This window comes from Lolium rigidum, chromosome 6 (assembly GCF_022539505.1).
Source record: "Lolium rigidum isolate FL_2022 chromosome 6, APGP_CSIRO_Lrig_0.1, whole genome shotgun sequence".
Classification (NCBI taxonomy): domain Eukaryota; kingdom Viridiplantae; phylum Streptophyta; class Magnoliopsida; order Poales; family Poaceae; genus Lolium; species Lolium rigidum.
Window position 1 is genome coordinate 316,903,056 of NC_061513.1, and position 20,433 is coordinate 316,923,488.

The window sequence follows — 20,433 nt, forward strand, 5'->3', positions numbered from 1 at the left end:
TTGAGTAGATGGATTAAAAATCCAAATGACCAAAGATGCATCAGGATTCAGGAGACATCAGCGCTCAGTTGGGCTGGTGACGCCAGTATACATGAACCGCCTGAGCACTCGCATCAGCTCGTTGGCAGGCTCGCCGAACGGCTGGAGGACGGAGAAACCGTGCCGCTCTCCCTCGAACTCGGCGACTTCGACGGACTTCCCCATCTCCTTCAGCCTTGCCGCGTACCCCAGGACGCGGTCACGGAGCACGTCGATCTCCGGCGCCACCACGAGCACCGGCGGGAGGTCCACCGGCGCGAGGCTGGGGCTCTCGGGGCCGAACGGGTTGGACAACGGGTGGTCCCTGCTCGCCCCAACCGGCAGCGAGATGCGCCAGAGCTTGTCGGATCCTTCGACCGTCAGGGTCACGCCCGCCGGAGGGTCGGCCTCCGCCGCCGTGCGATCTGAGCCGCCGAAGAACGCGGACAGGAGGACGTACCCGGCAACGCGCAGAGAGTTGAGCCCGAGCTGCGTCTGCGTCGAGGCGGCATGGACGGTGACGTGGTGGGCCAAGTTGGCGCCGGCCGAGGCGCCGGAGATGAACGTCCGGGCGAAATCGGCCGACTCCGAGAGCCACGGGTCGGCAGAGCCGGCGCCTGCGAGCTCGGCCTGGCCGCGCAACCAGGAAAGGAAGTCCGCGCCGTCCTCGATGGCCGCGGGGAGGCGGTGCTCGGGGGCGAGGCGGTACTGGACGGACAGCACGACGGCCGGGAGCTCGGCGGCGGCGCGGAGGCAGTACGTGTGGAAGTGGGGCTGCGTGTAGGAGCCGAGGCAGTATCCGCCGCCGTGGAAGTACACCAGCACCGGGAGCTTGCTGCTGCTGCCGGCCACCGACACCGAGGACGACGACTCCGGCCTGTACACGCGGACGCTGAGGCCGTGCGCGGCGTGGTACAGGACATCCTTCCACTGCACGCCGGGGACGTCCGGCAACGGGTCCTTTGGCCAGAGCACGGCTTCGTCGCCGCGGAGGACGGAGCCGTCGCTGAGGAGCTGGAGGACGCCCGGGATCTCCTCCACGACGTGCGGCGCCGTGTCGCCTGTCATCCTGTCGTTAGATCGATCAGTGGCCGGCTGTGCCGTCGACGTACGGACGCTAGCAGGTCGTTGCTTTGCGACCTCTGAATCTGAATGATGAATGCGTCAGAGTAAATTTATGCGCGCTTAGCAGGTGATCCATGCGAGAGGACGTTCCGGGTAGGTTCATGCTATGCCACGCTATCAGATGTCGATCTCACACACTGATGGAGGTCAAACATGGTGTTCTTGCTTTTCTTGTTGTTGACAAAACAAGGAAAACAATGTGACCATCACACGCGCGTGCCGGATTTGTATTTTCTTATAGCAATTTTGCTTTATCGAAACCATAATTTTTAACAGCTGGCTAAAGTTCCACTAGCCCTTTAGAAATGTGTGGCTAAATACATTAACCTACTAAGAGCAATTCCAATAGTATAGCTGGTTATTGGCTATAAGCATGATGACATGTCATCTATAGTTAACATGTAGCCAATAAATACAATAGTTAGCTATAAGAATGTACTACTTTTTCAATGGATGGCCAACTTTTCATTCATACACCTTGCTAGGAGCACATGCTGGAGCTAACTCTTGCATAAGAGCCCACTTACATTCTCTCTCCTCCAACTAGACACAAATATATTATTTTATTTCTTATAGTCAACTGACTAGACCTTATTATACTTGCTCTAAAGGGTTACTATAGCAGGTTATGGGCTGGTTATAGCCTTTCTCGGTGACTATAGCCCATAGCCGGCTATTAAAAATTTTGATCGAAACAAATCATGTACGTCTACAAACTAAACTCAAACGAATCTCCCGACTATTTTGAGAACCCTTGACATCGTCTCAAAATCCAAACTCTATTCCTGTCCGCCTTTAGCTATTGTTTTGGTACCGTGGGGTAGAGGTGAAAGGATCCCCGTCTCGTGTCGGGTGTAGCAAGATTTTTTTTCATTTAGTGTTGGTTTCGTGGTGACACTGCACAGATGGCGAATGCGTTGCCACGTGGAATAAAAGCTTGTTGACCCCAATGTCATTTGCAGGGCCGGCTCTAGAATTTGGAGGGTCCCAGGGCGAACTTTATAAATGGGCCCTATTTAGGTTGCGTGCATGCTAGATGGGCCTAATTTTTTTCTTCTACCTTTTCCTATATGCACTGTGCTAGAAATAATGGGCCCCCGTTTTGGTTGGGCCCCGGGCGGTCGCACTTCTTGAGCCGGCCCTGGTCATTTGTCGACTCATATAAAACCTTGTTTCATGCATGTTGTTTCTTATTTCTTCATTTTAATATCGTGTTTATAACAAAAGTAGTATGAGATTAAAATGCATAGAAGGAAGAAAGTAGTACTCCCTCCGGTCTCTTTTAATTGACTCGAATTTAGTAAAATTTTATACTAAATTCGAGTCAATTAAAAAAGACCGGATGACAAGGGATTAACATATCAATGCCTACGTGTTGTATACTAAATCCGAGTCAATTAAAAAAATCGGATTATAAGAAATTAACTTGTCAATGCCTATATGTTATAGACTTAGGGTTTCGTAAGAAGTAGAGGGCAAGTAGATCTCAAAGGTTCAGTCGAACAAAGGTGCTCAACTCGAAATTATGGTGGCTAGGGTTACAATGATTCGATCCCCTCCTTCTCCATTGGCTTCCCCTTTATATAGGAGGCGAAGCTAAGGCTTTTCCGTGTCGTACAAGTTACAAACTGTGGACCGCATTGGGCTATTTCCTATATTGATACAAGTTTCCTATTACAACTCTATTTTCCTAACCCGAAAGCCTTCAACCTTCTGGACCTCCAAAGCTTCGAGTCCATGAGCTTCATACTCTCTTGTACATCCAGCGTACTTATTCGACATGCCTGTTAGGCATACCTATATCACCGGAGAAAGTATCATGCAGATGCAAAAGCCAGTTGTAAGGTACCACAAGGAGCTCGCAAGCCTCCATGGAAACTTAAGCTCGCCATGTTTTTTGTTTTGAGGCTTCATTTGTCTTGGAAAGTTTGACCGAAATAGTTTATGTTCTATTTTAAATATAGCGATGGATACAGAGCAAAATAGAGAGAATATTGCACATGATATTAGTAGTAACTAGGCGGGTAAACAATAGATAGATAGAAACAATACAACAATCCAATATATTAATTATTATGGTTCAAAACAAAGGAGACACACATTTCTCATCTTAAATGGACAATCGATTTTATACAAGAATTCATATATGGTCAAAATCATAATAAAGTCGAATGCATTAAGAGAGCAAATGTTGAAACACTACCCTTGGGAGATGCTATTGTCCAAAGTAGTAGTGAACACATCCGTCTTATACCTCAAATTTTGAATGGCCTCGAAGTCGTCCTCACATGAAGCCCTATGCGAATCTCATGGGCGACATCAAATTATGCTCCGTGCCATCACCAACTTCACATCCCGGGCCATATTCTCTACGGCCGCGTCTTCTCCTTCACACCGTCACCGGCCTCGCACCCTGTTCACCTCCTCCATGACCACGTATTGTGCTTCGCACTGTCCTCGGCCTCGCACCCTGGCCACCTCCTCCACAACCGCATTTCTGCTCTGCACCGTCTCTGGCCTTGCACCCCTGCCAACTTCTTCACGGTTGTGTCGTCAGTTCCTATCAGGGTACAAGCGGCCCCATGGCTTGTTGCCTCCACATCAATCTGATCATCCTCATTCTGATTTATGTGGGTCTCCTTCTCCTTGTCTACTCCATGCACAACAACAAGCATAACATGAATCTATTACCCCTTTTCTCTCCTAGATACGCACCACTAATCTTATCATCAGCATCCTTCTTCCCATCAGCCGGCTATGCTCTTTTTTCCAAGCACCAGGCATTTCTTCATAAGGAACATTGCAGTGGTTCTGTCAGCACCCACTTTTTATCAACTTGAACAGGCTGCTTTTATAAAACATACAATCTTGTATTGGAGGACCGCGAATCAGAGGGGAGCCTTGGGTCCCATATAACGCCTTCTGCATTGCCCATTCTCTAATACGAGCACGGTTCACCACCATCCTTTTCTGCTCTTCACGGTAACGCCTCACCCAACGCTACTTCAGCATCATGTGTCCGCACATATTGGTTCTTTGAGAGCTTGAGGTATCAACATAAATGTTAGTTTGTATACCTTCATTCACTTCCAGTCGCTGCACCGCCGCCATCATCTTCTGCACATCCTTAGCAGGTGAAGAGATTGTGACATCATCCTTGGACTCTCTAGCGGCACCAGCAATGGATCAGTTCCCTTCATAGACTTGCTTGCTTCCATCAGTTTCAGATAGGGATGGGTCGCTCGAGGCACCCTTCGATGCAGCCGGGAGGCCGATTATTGCAGGGGCTCCGGTCACGGCAGGGCCGTTTATGTCGCCTACGTCATCACATCCGTGATCACTGGGAGCTCAGCCGCTGGTGTCTTTAGACCGAGTTCGGAGGGGTCTATGTCAACTTCTCCCCCCTCACCTCGGTCGTCGATGCCTTTTGGTTCTACGGTGGAGTTGCCTCCACTTTGTCCCCAGCCAACGCACCCTCCTCCTGTTCATCAGCCGGAGATGAGGAGGAGCGAACGTCATGCGATGGCTGCAGACAGGGCTGGGGCTACGGATGAGGATATGATGCAGAAGGCGATGCGCCGTAAGGTGGCAAAGAACCTGGATGCGTCAGGTACGAAGAGTTCCTCCACGTATTTTACTATATTTTCAGATTCCAAAATTTCTTCCACGTTGGGTAGTGTAGGCGTTTCTTTGGGTCGCACTTCGGAGGAGACTTTGGTTTCGGCCAATGTCTTGAGGCATTTGGAATATGACCGCATCACGGTAATTCCGAAGGTTTCCGTGGAGGCTGGACTATCTTCTCTAGAGGAGGAGATAGATGATGTCATCTCAGATGGTCGTCTTCTTTCTACTCTAATAGGTGGTATTTCGGAGGGGGACTTAGAACAGTCGGGTTTAGAGTCATTTTATGACCTAAAAGCCTCTCGGCGGTCTTCTAAGTCTTCCGCTGAAAAGAAGATGAATAATAGGTCCGGTCTAGCTACAAAATCTAAAATAGTTTCTAAATGAATGGCATTTTTAGGAATAGCAAGGTCTTCATGACTTGGCTAAGAACTCTCATATTGCCAATTGTTGTAAGGACTATAATTTAGATTTTATTGCTATTTATGAGACGGGAAAGCATGATTACTCTCAAAGTTTCTTAAACCGGTTATCCGGGGGATTAGACTTTGAATGGTTCTCTCGCCCACCTAGAGGAAGGTCTGGTGGCTTGCTCATTGTAGTCCGGACAGATTCCATGAAAGTTTTGGCTAATTCTGATGGTGAGTATCATATCAAACTCACTATTCAGAATAGGGTTGATAATTTCATTTGGAGTCTGGTTTCTGTTTATGGTGCGGCTCTGGATAACTTTAAGTCTGACTTTTTACGTGAGCTTGTGAATCTTGCAAAGTACGATCCATACCCTATTCTCATAGGGGGAGATTTCAATTTTCTTAGATTCCGCCATGAGAAAAGTAAATGCCCTTTCAATGGCCACTGGAGTTTCTTGTTTAATGATGTCATCGATAGATTAGACTTGAGAGAGGCTGAGATGGCAGCCCGACAGTATATATACATGGGCTAATAGTTTACCTGACCCAACATACGTGAAACTAGATCGTGTGCTGATGGACACCAATTGGAAGGATAAATACCCGATGGTGTCAATACACGCTCTAGAACATATTGAAAAATTGTCGGACCATGCTTCCATACTTTTAACTACTGGTTTAACAAGACCGTTGTCTAAGAAACCATTTAAGTTTGAACTTGGATGGTTACAACGGTCAATTTTTCGCGAGATGGTTAAAAATGTATGGGAATGACCAGTATATGCCAACAATCCGGTTCTAAGGTGGAAAAAAATATGCGAGCAGTTCGCAAACACCTTTCTGGATGGGCGAGTCATACAGCTGGTATTCTTTAAAAGGAGAAGCTTCTCTTATCGACTATCATTGATGAGTTAGAAGCGATTGCTGAAGTGAGACTGCTAACGAGCATTGAATTGCATTTGAAAAATCAATCTAATACTCAACTAGCGGGTCTTCTTCGGAAGAAGAGTTGAAATGATACCAGCATTCAAAAACCCAATTCATTCTTGAAGGGGATTCAAATACGAGATAATTTCACGGGGGTGCCAATGGCTGTCACGGGAAAAAGCGTATTCAATCCCTATTGCAAGATGAGGGTCTAATTGAAGGCCATTAACGACTCAAATCCTACATTACTAATTATTACAAGAGCCTATTTGGTCATTCAGATGAGAGTTCCTTCTCTCTCGATGAGTCCTAAATAGAAGATATACCCCAAGTGTCTCAGGAGGAAAACATTGTTTTAACGTCCCCTTACTTGGACGAGTAATGGTATAATTTTAAACTACAAAAAGTATGCCATTAGATTAATATTTAAAGAAGTTTTTAATGGTATAATTTTTATGATTTATATTTTATATTTTGTTAATCAAATCAATGGAGATTTTTTTCTCGAAATATGTAGTGGCCTAACTAACGAAAAGTGCTTTTGGCTCTCGAGGTTCGGTGCTCTCGCCATTTAGAAAAATTTAGAAGTAAATTTGTACGTTATTTAAAAATCTGAAAATAATTTTGGGGATTGTTAGTGATACATCTCACAATCATGCAAAATCTTAACCAGATATTCTTTTTATTTTGTGCTAGAAAAAAATAATAAATATGATATGTTTTGGAGATTTGAAAATAACTACTAAGATCTACACTTTTGCTATTTTTATGTAGCTCAGAGTATAAAGTATTTGAAATTGATATTCTACATGTTTGTGGGATACATCATTGACTATATGCATATTTATTTTCAAACAACATTGAAACTAGGTCACAAAAAAAAAAAAAAAAAAAAACAACATTGAAACTAAAAATGTGATTTTTTATTTTTTGTAAAAAAAACGAGATCGCTGGTGCTTAATCTCTGTCCCCTAAGAAATCGATATGGAGAAAGTACGAAGAAAGGGATAGTTCTAGCAGCACGTGGTTGATTGAAAGGACCAAGAGGCACCGGCGCTTTGGAAATTGCATTTGTCCAGGAAACCAGTCTACCATCCTTTTCTCTGAAACAAAGTTATATCGCCCTTTTGCACCACACAAAATACTGTACGAGCTAAGGTAGGAACATCCCACTTTGGCAGCTCTGCTTCACCGGACGTGTCTGCGACGGCCGAACTGAAGAAGAGTCCGTGTCAATCCGGCGCGTGCCACAAGTTTGACGAGCATTCGGATCTCGCGCCACGGACTTGACCTCCATCGAGAAAGCCGGGCCACGTTCTAATTGTGTAGCCTGCCTGCTGCCGTCCGTAAGAAAATTCCTATTCCGTAGCTGTTTTCCATAGATGTAGCATTGCTCCGAAGAGTGCCATCTTATTCTTATCTCGACCCTTCCCGCCTTCGAGATAAGAGATAAATCTGGTGCCTCAGTTCTCACTTCAGAACTTCAGATACCTCGACGAGCCGACCTGAACGGCATCAGTCGACCACACGTCACGCACACACCGTGTCCGGCGGCGACACGGCGGCGCACGTCGTGGAGGACTTCTACGGCGTCGTCCAGATCCTCAGCGACGGTACCGTCGTCCGAGGGGACGAGGAAGCCCTCCAGCCACAGGCGACGTACCCTGACGTCCCAGGCGTGGAGTGGAAGGACGTCGTGTACCACGCGGCGCACGGCCTTCGCGCCCGCGTCTACAGGCCGTCCTCGTCGCTCGGCAAGCTCCCGGTGCTCGTGTACTTCCACGGCGGAGGCTACTGCCTCGGCTCCTTCGCGCAGCCCATGTTCCACACGTTCTGCCTCCGCGCCGCCGCCGAGCTCCCGGCCCTCGTGCTGTCCGTCCAGTACCGCCTCGCCCCCGAGCACCGCCAGCCTCGGCCCTATGTATTTTGGTGCCCTTGGGCGACGTAAAAAAAAGGACCCTTTCAAAACGATACGTAGTATAACTAGATATATATAAACTCTCAGTTTAAATGGCAGCAAAATATAAAATGTATTTTGCACTAGTTTCATTACTTCAAATAAAGACCAAATTACCATGAGTACTTCGACAATTATGCTTCAATGCTTCTCCAAAAAGCTTCTCCGCGCATTCCCTGATGCAAAATCATTGACAATTGTTTCAAGATCAATGCTTTCCAAGATATCCTTCTCAATGCAACATGTAGCCAAGCCATTCAATCTATCTTGTAATATAGTTGACCTCAAACAATTTTTTAGTAGCTTCAGTTTAGAGAAACTTCTTTCAGCTGAGGCTACAGTCACATGTATAGTCAAGAGGATGCGATATGCAACTGACACATTAGGACTAAGACGCTTCCAATCAGTCAAACCATCAAATTCTAGCAAAGGTACCTGGTCTGATTTTATTTGAACAACTTGCGGCAAAAACAACAAACTTTGTCCACCTCTTTTGACTAAACCAACCATTTTCGGTCAACAAACTCATTGTTAGCTAACTTTCTGGAGTAATAAGCATAAGAAAAATGTCTACCATCGGCATCCTTACAGAATTGTAGATTCGGTTCTCTGAGAGGCCCCTTTTCAATCAATATATCCCGTTTGGAGTTGTCAAGATTATCCCATGTTCTTGGATCATACATAGATAAAAGAGAATCATCTTGATCATCACCATTAGGATTAGATGAAGGCTGAAAATTTTCTTCCTCCATATTGTCTTCATTAACATTATCATCATCATCTGCAATTACATTCAAAAAAATACAGTTACTTACTTACTTACATTTGGAAAACGTGATGCTAGTTTATTTGAGGACTGAGTAGTTAGTTACTTACTATTATTTGAGGACTGTTCATGGACCTCAATATCTCCATCTGTATTATCCTCATCAGCTTGTCCCGGATCAGATATTAGCCTCTGATTATTGTTGTTGACATCAACATTACTTTTAACTGGAAAATACTTATTCAAATCGCCTCTTTGCGATTCCCTAATCTTTTCATCTTGCTTTCTCTTCCTTTTTTCGCAGCACCAGATAATTGTTTTGGCGGCATTGTAACACCTATAGTGATGAATGAATTTACATTAAATTAAAACCCTAGAAATAGTTCTAGATTAGAAGAAAGAATTAGCCGGGAATCAGTTGAGGACTTACAAAGAGGCCGGACGGACACGGTGACCGGGCGAGCCGAACGCAGGGAAGACCGAAACTCCGGAAGAGATCGGCCGGCGCAGCCCCTGGATCGGCCGGCGAGGCGACTGGCGAGGCGAGGCCGCGAGGGCGCGACTCGCGCCTGGCGAGCCGATACCGATACGCACCGCGTGACTCTTCGTATGGCCGTCTGGGGAGGCGCTGATCGCAATTCGCGCGATACCAATACGCACGCCGCACGCGCTGATCGCTTCCTCGCTGGACTCGCTGCTGGGAGTCGAAGCGTAACTTCTACGTATTTGGTTATTAGAGTTGGGCCTGCTGACCAATTTTTTTCCAGCCCATATAGTAGAGAAATTAAGCCTCCATCTTGGGCCCCCCAGGCCTGGGCCCTTGGCGACCGCCCAAGCCTGCCAAGGGTCAGGGCCGGCCCTGAGCACCGCCTCCCCGCGGCCATCGAGGACGGCGCGGATTTCCTCTCCTGGCTGCGCGGCCAGGCCGAGCTCGCCGCCACCGGCGGCGCCGACCCTTGGCCCGCGGAGTCGGCCGACTTCCCACGGACGTTCATCTCCGGCGTATCAGCCAGCGCCAACCTGGCACACCACGTCACCGTCCAGCTCGCGTCCGCGGAGCTCGCGGTCAGCCCGGTATGCGTCGTCGGGTACGTCCTCCTCTTCGCGTTCTTTGGCAGCGCCGAGCGCACGGCGGCGGAGACCGAACCGCCGGCGGACGTGTCCCTCACGGTCGACATGTCCGACCAGCTCTGGCACATGTCGCTGCCGGTGGGGGCGAGCAGGGACCACCCGGTGGCCAACCCGTATGTCCCGGACAGCCCCAGCCTCACGGCGGTGGATCTCCCGCCGGCGCTTGTGGTGGTGCCAGGGAGCGACGTGCTCCGCGACCACGTGCGCGGGTACCGCGGCGAGGCTGAATGACATGGGGAAGACTGTGGAAGTCGTCGAGTTCGAAGGAGAGCAGCATGGCCGACGAGTTGATGCGAGTACTCAGGCGGTTTGTGTACACAGGTCACAGCGACTGAGCTGTGATGTGCTGTGCTTTCTGACGCTTTGTGTTGCTTCTTGTTTCAGTTTTACATTGAAATCCAGCTACTGAAGCATTTTCGTGCTTCTCAAAATAAAACGAGTAGAGCTGTAACATTGGCAGAAACTATTGATTCATCACGGCAGCGTAGATGCCTTCGGATCAAGTTAATTTATCACGACCAATTTTCAGTTTATCTCAGCAAACCATCAATTTTCTATACCAATTCATATGTAACAATTTCTCGTCCTCTCGTAACAGTTTCTGAAAGGTCCTGTCTGAAATTCTGAACAGCTAGCGGATACCACCCGGTGGCCAACCCGTTCGGCCCGGACAGCCCCAGCCTCACGGCGGTGGATCTCCCGCCGGCGCTTGTGGTGGTGCCGGGGAGCGACGTGCTCCGCGACCACGTGCGCGGGTGCGCGGCGAGGCTGAAGGACATGGGGAAGACTGTGGAGGTCGTCGAGTTCGCGGGAGAGCAGCACGGTTTCTCTGTGCTCCAGCCGTTCGGCGAGGCGGCCGACGAGTTGATGCGAGTACTCAGGCGGTTTGTGTACGCAGGTCACAGCGCCTGAGCGGTCTTGTCTTGTGATTTCCTGGTGCTTTGTGTTGCTGTTTGTTTCAGTATTACATTGAAATCCAGCTACTGAAGCATTTTCGTGCTTCTCAAAATAAAAAGAGTAGAGCTGACATTTGCAGAAACATTTGATTCATCACGGCAGGGGCGATGCCAAGTTAAATTACCAGGTCCAATTTCCAGTTTACTCAATAAACGATCAATTTTGTACCAATTCATATGTAACAATATCTCCTCTCGTAACAGTTTCAGAAAGGTCGTGTCTGAAATTCTGAACAATAGCAGCCAAGTCATCATATATCAATGACTTCTTCAGGAGGTTCTGTCTTGCAGCGAGCATTCTTCTTTGTCGACAAGGCTTCATCTGGAGCCCCCCTCTTGCCGCGAGCACTCTTCTTCGGCATGAAGACATCCGTCAGGACGGTCTTGGACTTGAAGGCAGCAGCGAGTATGCCCAGCGCCTGCACTCTCACACACACACAATAAGCAAAATATCAATCACCAGTTAATCAAAGACACTACACATAAATACTCCTAGTACGCACCTCATCGTTGCCGATCTTGACGATCTTCTCCTGCAGCACGCTGAGGTCCTTAACGTCGCACTGGGCGAGAAGCGTGATCATCGACATGGACGCCGGCGTCAGGGAGAGGTCGTCTTTCACGGTGTACGTGGGCGCGGACACCACGGGTCGTCTTTCACGGTGTACGTGGCGAGCAGGCTGGTGATGGTGCCTAGCGGCAGGGAGAGGAGGGCCATCAGGAACTCCACAACGTCGCTGCCGGCCTCGGCGAAGCACAGTTTGCCTGTGTTCTTGTTGATCAGCAGCTTTATCGATAGCTCCCGGGTCGCCATACTATCCTGTTAGGGTTCAATTGAAACTTTCTATATGAGCAACCTTATTTTGCAGAAAAACATGCATTTCTGTCTAGGAGAAGTAACATTTCAAGACTGTAACGCAAAGATGAAATCGGAGACAAATTATTCTCTGACTCTTCCTGGCTTTGGGCGAAAAGGATGCAACAGGGAAGTGCCAAGAAGAGATTTCTACTCAATCTATATGCTGGTCGTGAGGTCGATTTGGTGCAAGAGAAACAGAGCAAGCTTTATAAGCAATACAAGCCGATTCAACAAGTTATTGACCAAATGAAGACCGATGCATTTCAGTAGTCTTTGGCGAGCAGGGGCCACCTTTTTCTCCACATATAGGCTTTGTGGTTGGTTTGAATGGTATTCTGTTCTTGGCTTCAGTTTAGTTGTTGGCCATGTGATAGCTCTTGCTTAGCTTGAGTTTCAGAACTTGAGCCAGTCGTGTTTTGTACTTGTTGTTTTCGTGAGTTCTTGTTGTATTTAAGGATGATGTCTTTTCGCCCTCGTTGGCCACCTTATTTTCTTAATATATCACATGCGGGTCTCCTGCATTGTTAGAAAAAAGGACCATATCCCATAGAAATCTCTGTATGACTAGACAACTTCCGATTCGTGGACATCATCAAGTGTAAGCCACGAGCTATGTGCAAACCACGCACCTATACCACCAAAATAACATTTTCTATACGAGTTTTTATCGAAAAATTAGATTAAGCATCTAAAGCTCTGAAAGCTACAGTAGAAATGGTTGAGATCAACCAGATCAGGTATACGTTTCGGTTTTGATAGTACATTGCACATGTTTATTCACATAAGTTTGCAGCTATACTGCAACAAATTAACATATTTAAGGAGATGGCCATGCACAGTATGAGTGTAGCATTTACAGTCCTCTATACCGGTTTATTAGACCACCAGGTACTTCGAGAAAAAACTTTAGCCATTAATTTAATAAAAGAATATAAGATATGCCATGAAAAGTATACCTTTGATAATTTATTTTGCATATGTATCTAATGGTATAATTTGTCTGACATATATCTCATACTCAGTTGATCAAATTAATGGTCAATTTTGTCTCCATGTACGTAGTGGCCAAATAAACCGATATGTATGTAGTAAGTGTGTTCCTAAAAGACTCAAATCCTGAATTAAGCGTTGGAGGCCCTAGGAGAGCCTAATGAATTGCCTTTCCAGATAAAATCATAAGGGAAATACAAGATTAAGGTATAAATATATAAATCTAACATTACATTGATTAAGAGCTTAGAGCAACTTTTGAATAAGGTTTTCCGGTTTTCATGCCATCTCAATGACAGCAATTGGAATAATAGGTGGGACTAGCTACCTAGGCTAGGACAAACTCTGTTATAAGCTTGCCTAAAACACCCTCTAAGAGTAAGCACTACAGTGCTTGCTATTTATTACTAATAGTTTTTTTTTCTTTTGTTCCCTTTTTCTAATAGCAGTTGAACTAAACAGTAGAAGAAAAAGTAAAAGGGATGGAGTAAAAAGCATGCAGTAGAAATATATAGCATAATTGAGAAGAAGTATAAAAACCCAACACACCATAGTGTAAAAAGTACAGAAAATACTGCTCGAAAAATGCCGTAGAAATTATGGTGCAAAAAACAAAGTAGAGACTAGTGTAAACGCACTATAGAAAAGTAGTACTCTCACCCATCCAAATCAGCAGTAATCTGGTTCGGAGGGGAGCAGTAAGAAATCACAATACAAAAAATAAAGAAAGAGTCGCTAAAAGATAGAACAAAAGGGGCTTAGGTTTAAAGGTACTGTTGAAAACGGACAATGGTGAAAATATTTTTTGGGAGCTCTTTTGAGATCGGATGCATTTTTGAATCTTGAATTGGATCGACCAAACAACTGTGGGGGAGTAGAGTCCAAAGCAAACATACTATAAATAGGAATCATGTACTCAAGGAACTTAGATTATAAAAGCTAATTTGACCTTTAAGCAAAACAGTGATTATATTACTCCCATAAAAAGGATGTCGCAGATATATCTAAATTCAAATGTATGTAGATAATTTAGTGTATAGATATATTCAAATTTAGATAAATCTATGACACTCTTTCGGAACAAAGGGAGTACTAAGTACTGGCTATATATCATTTTAATTTGCTTAAGCGTACACGCCCGTCTTTCCAAGGAAAATTTCCAGTATCATTCCATAGACGTGCAATTTTGTAAAATTTTAAAACTTATAAAGATAGGATTCGATTCATCCCACATATTTATGTGGTAAAATCTGTGCAGAACTCAATTTCGTCATGTTCTATCGACGGGGATTCAGTGACATTCAAACACCATGGCACAACGTGCCATGATTTCTCATCCACCCTACACTCTTCATCTAAAGGTTCCAATCAACCGATCTGAAAATTTCGCCAAAGTTTGAGTTCTGCACAGATTTTAAAGAAAAGAGTTGTTAAAACATAGCACAAAAGGGCTTAGGTTTAAAGATATTGTCAAAAAAGGACAATGGTGAAAATATTTTTTGGAAGCTCTTTTGGGATCAGAGACATTTTTGAACCCCAAAATGGATTTTTTAATAGTAACATCGTCTAATTTGGAAGCTAGCCTTTTCTTTAAGACTAGTTCGTGCTTCGTCAAGTTCTACACTGTTAGATTTGCTTTGTGATTCATGCTAGTTGTTTGCAACTGAGATTTGATGACACCATTTGACTAAGAACGAAGTTAGTTCTTAATCGAATGAGAAATAGTCACACCCTTTCTTTAACCAACCAAACAACTGTGGGGAGTAGATCCCAAAGCAAACATATTATAAATAGAAATCATTTACTCAATGAACTTAGGTTATAAGAGCTAATGTGACCTTTAAGAAACACGCTGATTGTATTACTCTCTCGAAAAGGATGTCACAAATATATATCTCAATTCAAATGTATCTAGATAATTTAGTGTATAAATACATCTAAATTTAAATAAATCATCGATATCTTTTTCAAGAAGACAGGAGTACTAATTACTGGCAATATATCACTTTACTTTGCTTAAGCGTACACCTCCGTCTTTCCAAGGAAACATACCAAAGGAAAATTTCCAATATGATCTCAATTTTGTAAAATTTTGTAACTTATAAAGATAGGATCCATCCCACATATTTATGTGGTAAAATCTTTGCAAAACTCAATTTCGTCATGTTCATATCCCACAGTTTACAAATCGCCAATTTTGCTCACACATTGCTGCCTAAAGTAGGAGCACTCATGCGAAACGCCAACTCAACAGGTGGTGATATACAGCATTAAAAAACCATCAATGGTGTGACACATTAGAAAAGGGGTTTGGCCATATCGTATTTCATCCCAGAAGTGACTAGGAAAAGGTATAAGAGCATCCCCACTCGTTGGCGCTCCCCACGCCCAAATCCGGAGAAATTTTCGTCCGGATTGGAGGAAGGTTTGGCGTGGGGGGCAGTAGTTTCCCAGCCGCGTGCCCAGGCGAAGTCGACGATGCGAATTTAAAAAACGGAAACTTGACAAACTTCGGCTAAATTCGGGTGAATATAGACTAAATTTAATGATATTTAGACTAAAACGGGCGGAGTTCATACATAGAGGCCGAATGCGGGCGAATGCAGACCGGCGGCAGGCTTTTACAGCGCGCGGAAGACGATGCGATGAGGACGACGATCGGTTTCTCTCGCCGACAAGTTGGGGCCACCGGACGCGCGGAAGTTTCCTCGCCGTTTCGCGCGCTTTCGTTTCGTCCGGAGTCCCCGAGCGCTCCCGGGGGCCGGGGATGTCGTGGGATCGCCGGATGGATTTAGGCCCAAATCCGGACGAAAACGAGGAACCGGGGGCGCGACTGGGCCGAATTTCGCCGTCCGGATGGAAAAAACGCTCGCCGGGGGCCTGTTCGGGGGGACGAGTGGAGATGCTCTAAGGAGCTAGACGGAGGTCCCAAAGCACGGGTGGATGGAGAAATTCACTCACAGTGGTGTCGCCGGCTTCCCGCTGATGCTCGCCGCGAGTGGAAGGCGACCACGACGGCGGCTCGACGAAGGGTTTGGTGGGTCGACGCTGGTGCGCACGTGAATGGGTACGTATGGATGGTTGACTCTGGGCCTGTTGGACCACATATAGGGCTCTTCCTTTGAGTTGATTTGGATCCATTAATATAGTTTCGGTCCACTAAAGGACCGGACAGTTTGTTTGGCGAACCCTATATGCCGATCAGATCAATCGTTACCCGCGTGCAGCAACCCCTTCCGCTCCCCCCACTTCCACCCCTACCTTTTTCTCCAGCCTGCCCTCGCCGACGAGAAGCTCACATGCCGACCCTGCTCCCACTCCGGCCCTCCTCCGCCGACGAGGAGCTCGCTTCGGAGCCCTCCGGCCCACCGCGCCGACGAGAATCACAGGATGGCCCTCCTCCCGCTTTGGTGATCCTCCGGCAACGAGGAGCTCGCATCAGCGCCCTCTGGTACCGCTAACGAGAACACCCACCGCCACAACCGCATCGCTAAAAAACCACCGGCCTAGCCTTCCTCGCACGTCCGATAGGTGACCTAGCACACATCCTCTGCCGGCGGGCACCCTGCCACTCCTCCTCTGCCGGGGACGACCCGGCGCGCCTCCTTCGCTAGCATGCGCCATTCTCTGCCGACGAAAGCCCTACTAACCCCCAGCGCCACCACCTAGCGCCTCCTTTGAGCTTATCCCCGCATGGCTAGACCTCCATGGCGTGGAAGAGACAACTAAGGATCCGATTGCTTTTGCCTTTTCTGTCTAAGGTCATGCAAGAAAGTTGCACCTCTCTGCAATTTCACATTATGGAACTAGACAAAACCTACCAAACACACTCTAGTTTAGCATGTCTTGACGCCTACAATGTACCGAACATACTACAATAAAGTCTCAGCTTAGCTAGTATGATATGGGCAGTGCCCACATGAAAAAGTAAGGGTGTGTCTATGTCGCAGAGATTTTCTTAAGTCTCAGTCAAAGTATAACTACAGTTTAAAGAAAAGTGCACATTTTCGACAGGGAAGTGCAATTGCACTTTTTTAACTCAAGCACTTTTTTTAAATGATTTAGACTTAAGAAAATAGACATAGCAAAACCGAAAAAGTAATTCCTAGGTGAACCGGGCTACCAAACACCCCAATAATTAAAGAGTGGGACAGTTTGGCCCTAATTGTCCGGCCCGCTAGCTGGCTCCACCTACTGGCTGATTTAGCAGGCGGAAACGGAACCTAACACTAGTAAAAAATGGAGCATCCATCTCCGCCTTTGGTACCGGTTCCCTTACGAACCGGTGCCAAAGGGGTCTTTTGCACCGGTTTGGGGGCTCAGGCGGGCGAGGAGCTCTGGCACCGGTTCGTGAGGGGCTTTCGTACCGGTTCGTGTTACGAACCGGTACGAAAGGTCTTCGGCCAGAATTACAGGCGCGTGTGGGGCCAGGGCTGGCCCTTTCGTACCGGTTCGTAACACGAACCGGTACCAAAGGGTGCCACCATATCATCACATCGCGGGCCCGTCCCTGGCTCCTTCATCTCATTTTTCTCTTCTTCCTCTCACACTCTAAAATTTTGTACACCTCTCACACTCCAACAAATCTCTATTTTTTCTCCACCATTTTAACAAGATTAAGGGCATACATCTATCCAAGGGTTAGCAATATCATCCTTCCTTCCGGCGTTCCTATTTAGCTCATTTATTTGGTAGTTTTAACTCGTACTATTTTTCTAGTGCTAGCAAGGTGTTCGATGAAATGCGTAAGTTAGGGATTTTATTTTTTTATATGCAATTTGAGCTAAAATTATGGTATGTTTTGTAGGTTTTAATTAGTATCATCCCCATCCTCACTGCCGTCGATCACCAGCGCCGTCCCCTAGCCGGCACCGTACCACCTCGGTGAGCCTCTTCTTTTTTATAAAAAAATTAGTTTTATGTGATGAACTTGAATATTAATTAAGTTGGTCACTCATATATCCATGATGTTGTGTAATTAATGATTTTTGATATACATATAAAATGCAGATGAGTCGACAATGGATGTACGGTGACCGGTGCCATCCCGAGTTCATTAAAGGCATGCATTATTTTCTCAACGTGGCTGAGGCAAACAGGCAGTCGAATGGTTTCATCTCTTGCCCATGTAGTTCCTGTAAGAATATGAAGGATTACTCTACCTCAAAGATCATTCACGTCCACCTGCTGGAGAAAGGTTTCATGCCCAGCTATAATTGCTGGACCAAGCACGGAGAAAGAGGGGTTATATTGGAAGACAACGAAGAAGAAGAGGATAGTGACAACTATCCTATATTCACTGAAGACGGTGATAGTAGAATGGGGGAAGACGAAGCTGAAGAAGAGCCCATTTTTGATGAGACGATTTTTGATGACCCGGATGACGATTTGGGTCGGGCCATTATTGATGCGAAGATGAACTGCGGAAGTACAAAGGAGTGGTTGAAGTTGGAGAAAATGTTAGAGGATCACAACAAACTGTTGTACCCAGATTGCGAAAATGACCAGAAAAAGCAAGGTACCACGCTTGAATTGCTGCAATGGAAGGCAGAGAATGGTACTTCTGACAAGGGATTTGAAAAGTTGCTGAAAATAATAAAGAAGATGCTTCCAGGGGAGAACGTATTGCCCTCTAGTACGTACGAAGCAAAGAAGGTTGTCTGCCCTCTAGGATTAGAAGTGCAGAAGATACATGCATGCATCAATGACTGCATCCTCTACCGCAAGGAGTACGAGAATTTGAATGCATGCCCGGTATATAGTGCATTGAGGTATAAGATCAGGCGAGATGACCCTGGCGATGTTGAGGGCGAGTCCAACCCCAGGAAGAGGGTTCCTGTGAAGGTGATGTGGTATGCTCCTATAATACCATGGTTGAAACGTTTGTTCCAGAACAAAGAGCATGCCAAGTTGTTGCGATGGCACAAAGAGGACCGTAAGAAAGATGTGATGCTGAGACACCCCGCTGACGGGTCGCAGTGGAGAAAAATCGACAGAGAGTTCAAGTCATTTTCAGATGACGCAAGGAACTTAAGATTTGGTCTAAGTACAGATGGCTTTAATCCTTTCGGGGAGCAGAGCTCCAGTCATAGCACCTGGCCAGTGACTCTATGTATCTATAACCTTCCTCCTTGGTTGTGCATGAAGCGTAAGTTCATTATGATGCCAGTGCTCATCCAGGGCCCAAAGCAACCCGGCAACGACATTGATGTGTACCTGTTGCCATTGGTTGAAGAACTTTTAGAGTTGTGGCGTGAAGAAGGTGTACCTGTGTGGGATGAGCACAAACAAAAGGAATTAAACCTACGAGCGTTGTTATTAGTGCGCAAATGATTGAAAATAATTACTTTTGTAGCATTAATCTTATGCCGATCCAATGCTTTGCTTACATATTCAGAGAGTCCATGACGAGAACTCTGGAGTTGTCAAATTCAATTATTAGCAGAATCCAGTGGAACCTGCGGACACATTACACGCACAGTCATGCATAACTCATCGATTAGACATAACATGCATGGAGTAAACAAAAAAGAATGTGCACAATACAGAAACACTCACCCAAAATGGTAAGGAAATAGAATTTAACTTTTGAGTTCCTGCTTTGTAAGAAACCGATACAAGTCTTCCTCCACGTCTTGGGGGTATCTTTCTAACACATATCCATTAATGATATATGGGTCAATGAATCCAACATCAAGGATGCTCTTTCTTTTGCATTCCCCAAGCTTCATTCTGCATAATAGTGTACACAAGAATATAGTTATGACAATATAGTGCAGGCAATGAACGAGATGAGGTGGAGATTTAATTATAGAAATAAATCACTTACAGAACGTAGCAACTCAGGATAGATTTGTCGAGATCGCGTAGATTGAACAGCTGGAACAATTCACTCGTATGAACTTGTACATGGTACTATTTGAAGTGATGCTCCTCTGTATCTTCCGCATAAATATATTCTTTGTCGGCCTTATTTTTTATGAAATCCTTGTACCAGCGTAGCAGATTTCACATATATGTTGGTAGACTCGCTTCCTGCGCAGGCTCGACGAGAGGCCCATTCGGCACATATGTAAATGCCACCTCACTTATTGGCGCATCCTCAAGGCCTAACAATGCACGAAGAGTCATACCGAACTCGCCCGCTCTTTCTTTGGCCGCCGTTACAGTCATTCCCTGTGCGCTAGCAGTTGCTATGATAGCGGGGTCCAATAGTTCCATGTCCTTATCCATATCGGCTCTGAAGGATGACGTAACGGAAGGACCGGCTTCCACTATGAGCGGGGGGATCGATTATTTTCTCTGTTCCCTAAGCTGGGAAACATGTTTCCTGCATTTTTTACTTGCTTCTTTCTTCTCCGTCGCCATGGCTTCATCCAATAATGCTACTTGACTACGAAATTCACGTCCATAGTTGTCTTGCTGATTCTGCGAGATTTGGGATGGTGTCGTCAAAAAATCCTTAGCCCACTTCTTTTGCTTCTGAGTAAATACCGGCTTGGGCTCAGGCTCTTTTTTCACCTTGACTTCGGCCTTCCATTTCTCATGGTGAGAAGCCGCGGCCACGTCGGTTTCCTCGACACTAAGCTCCCAAGGTCTCAGGAGGAGAGGCTTCATTGATGGCATTGGTACCCTTGTGGTCTTAGGTACATAAGGCTCCGGGTTAATAG

The 20,433-nt window shown here is 46.1% G+C and overlaps 2 protein-coding genes across 2 annotated transcripts; one reads left to right on the top strand and one right to left on the bottom strand.

Annotated features, from left to right (window-relative positions):
• On the bottom strand, nucleotides 1–1,086 carry LOC124659158 (probable carboxylesterase 15). Its single transcript, XM_047197086.1, has 2 exons — nucleotides 89–1,086; nucleotides 1–53 (listed from the first exon to the last, which is right to left on the bottom strand). The coding sequence occupies exons 1-2, from the start codon at nucleotides 1,084–1,086 to the stop codon at nucleotides 41–43; spliced, it is 1,011 nt and encodes a 336-aa protein (XP_047053042.1). The 3' UTR covers nucleotides 1–40.
• A 3,444-nt stretch (nucleotides 1,087–4,530) lies between these two features.
• LOC124668056 (probable carboxylesterase 15) lies at nucleotides 4,531–10,873 on the top strand. Its single transcript, XM_047205263.1, has 4 exons — nucleotides 4,531–4,555; nucleotides 7,670–8,025; nucleotides 9,692–10,071; nucleotides 10,594–10,873. The coding sequence occupies exons 1-4, from the start codon at nucleotides 4,531–4,533 to the stop codon at nucleotides 10,868–10,870; spliced, it is 1,038 nt and encodes a 345-aa protein (XP_047061219.1). The 3' UTR covers nucleotides 10,871–10,873.
• Nucleotides 10,874–20,433: the final 9,560 nt, after the last annotated feature.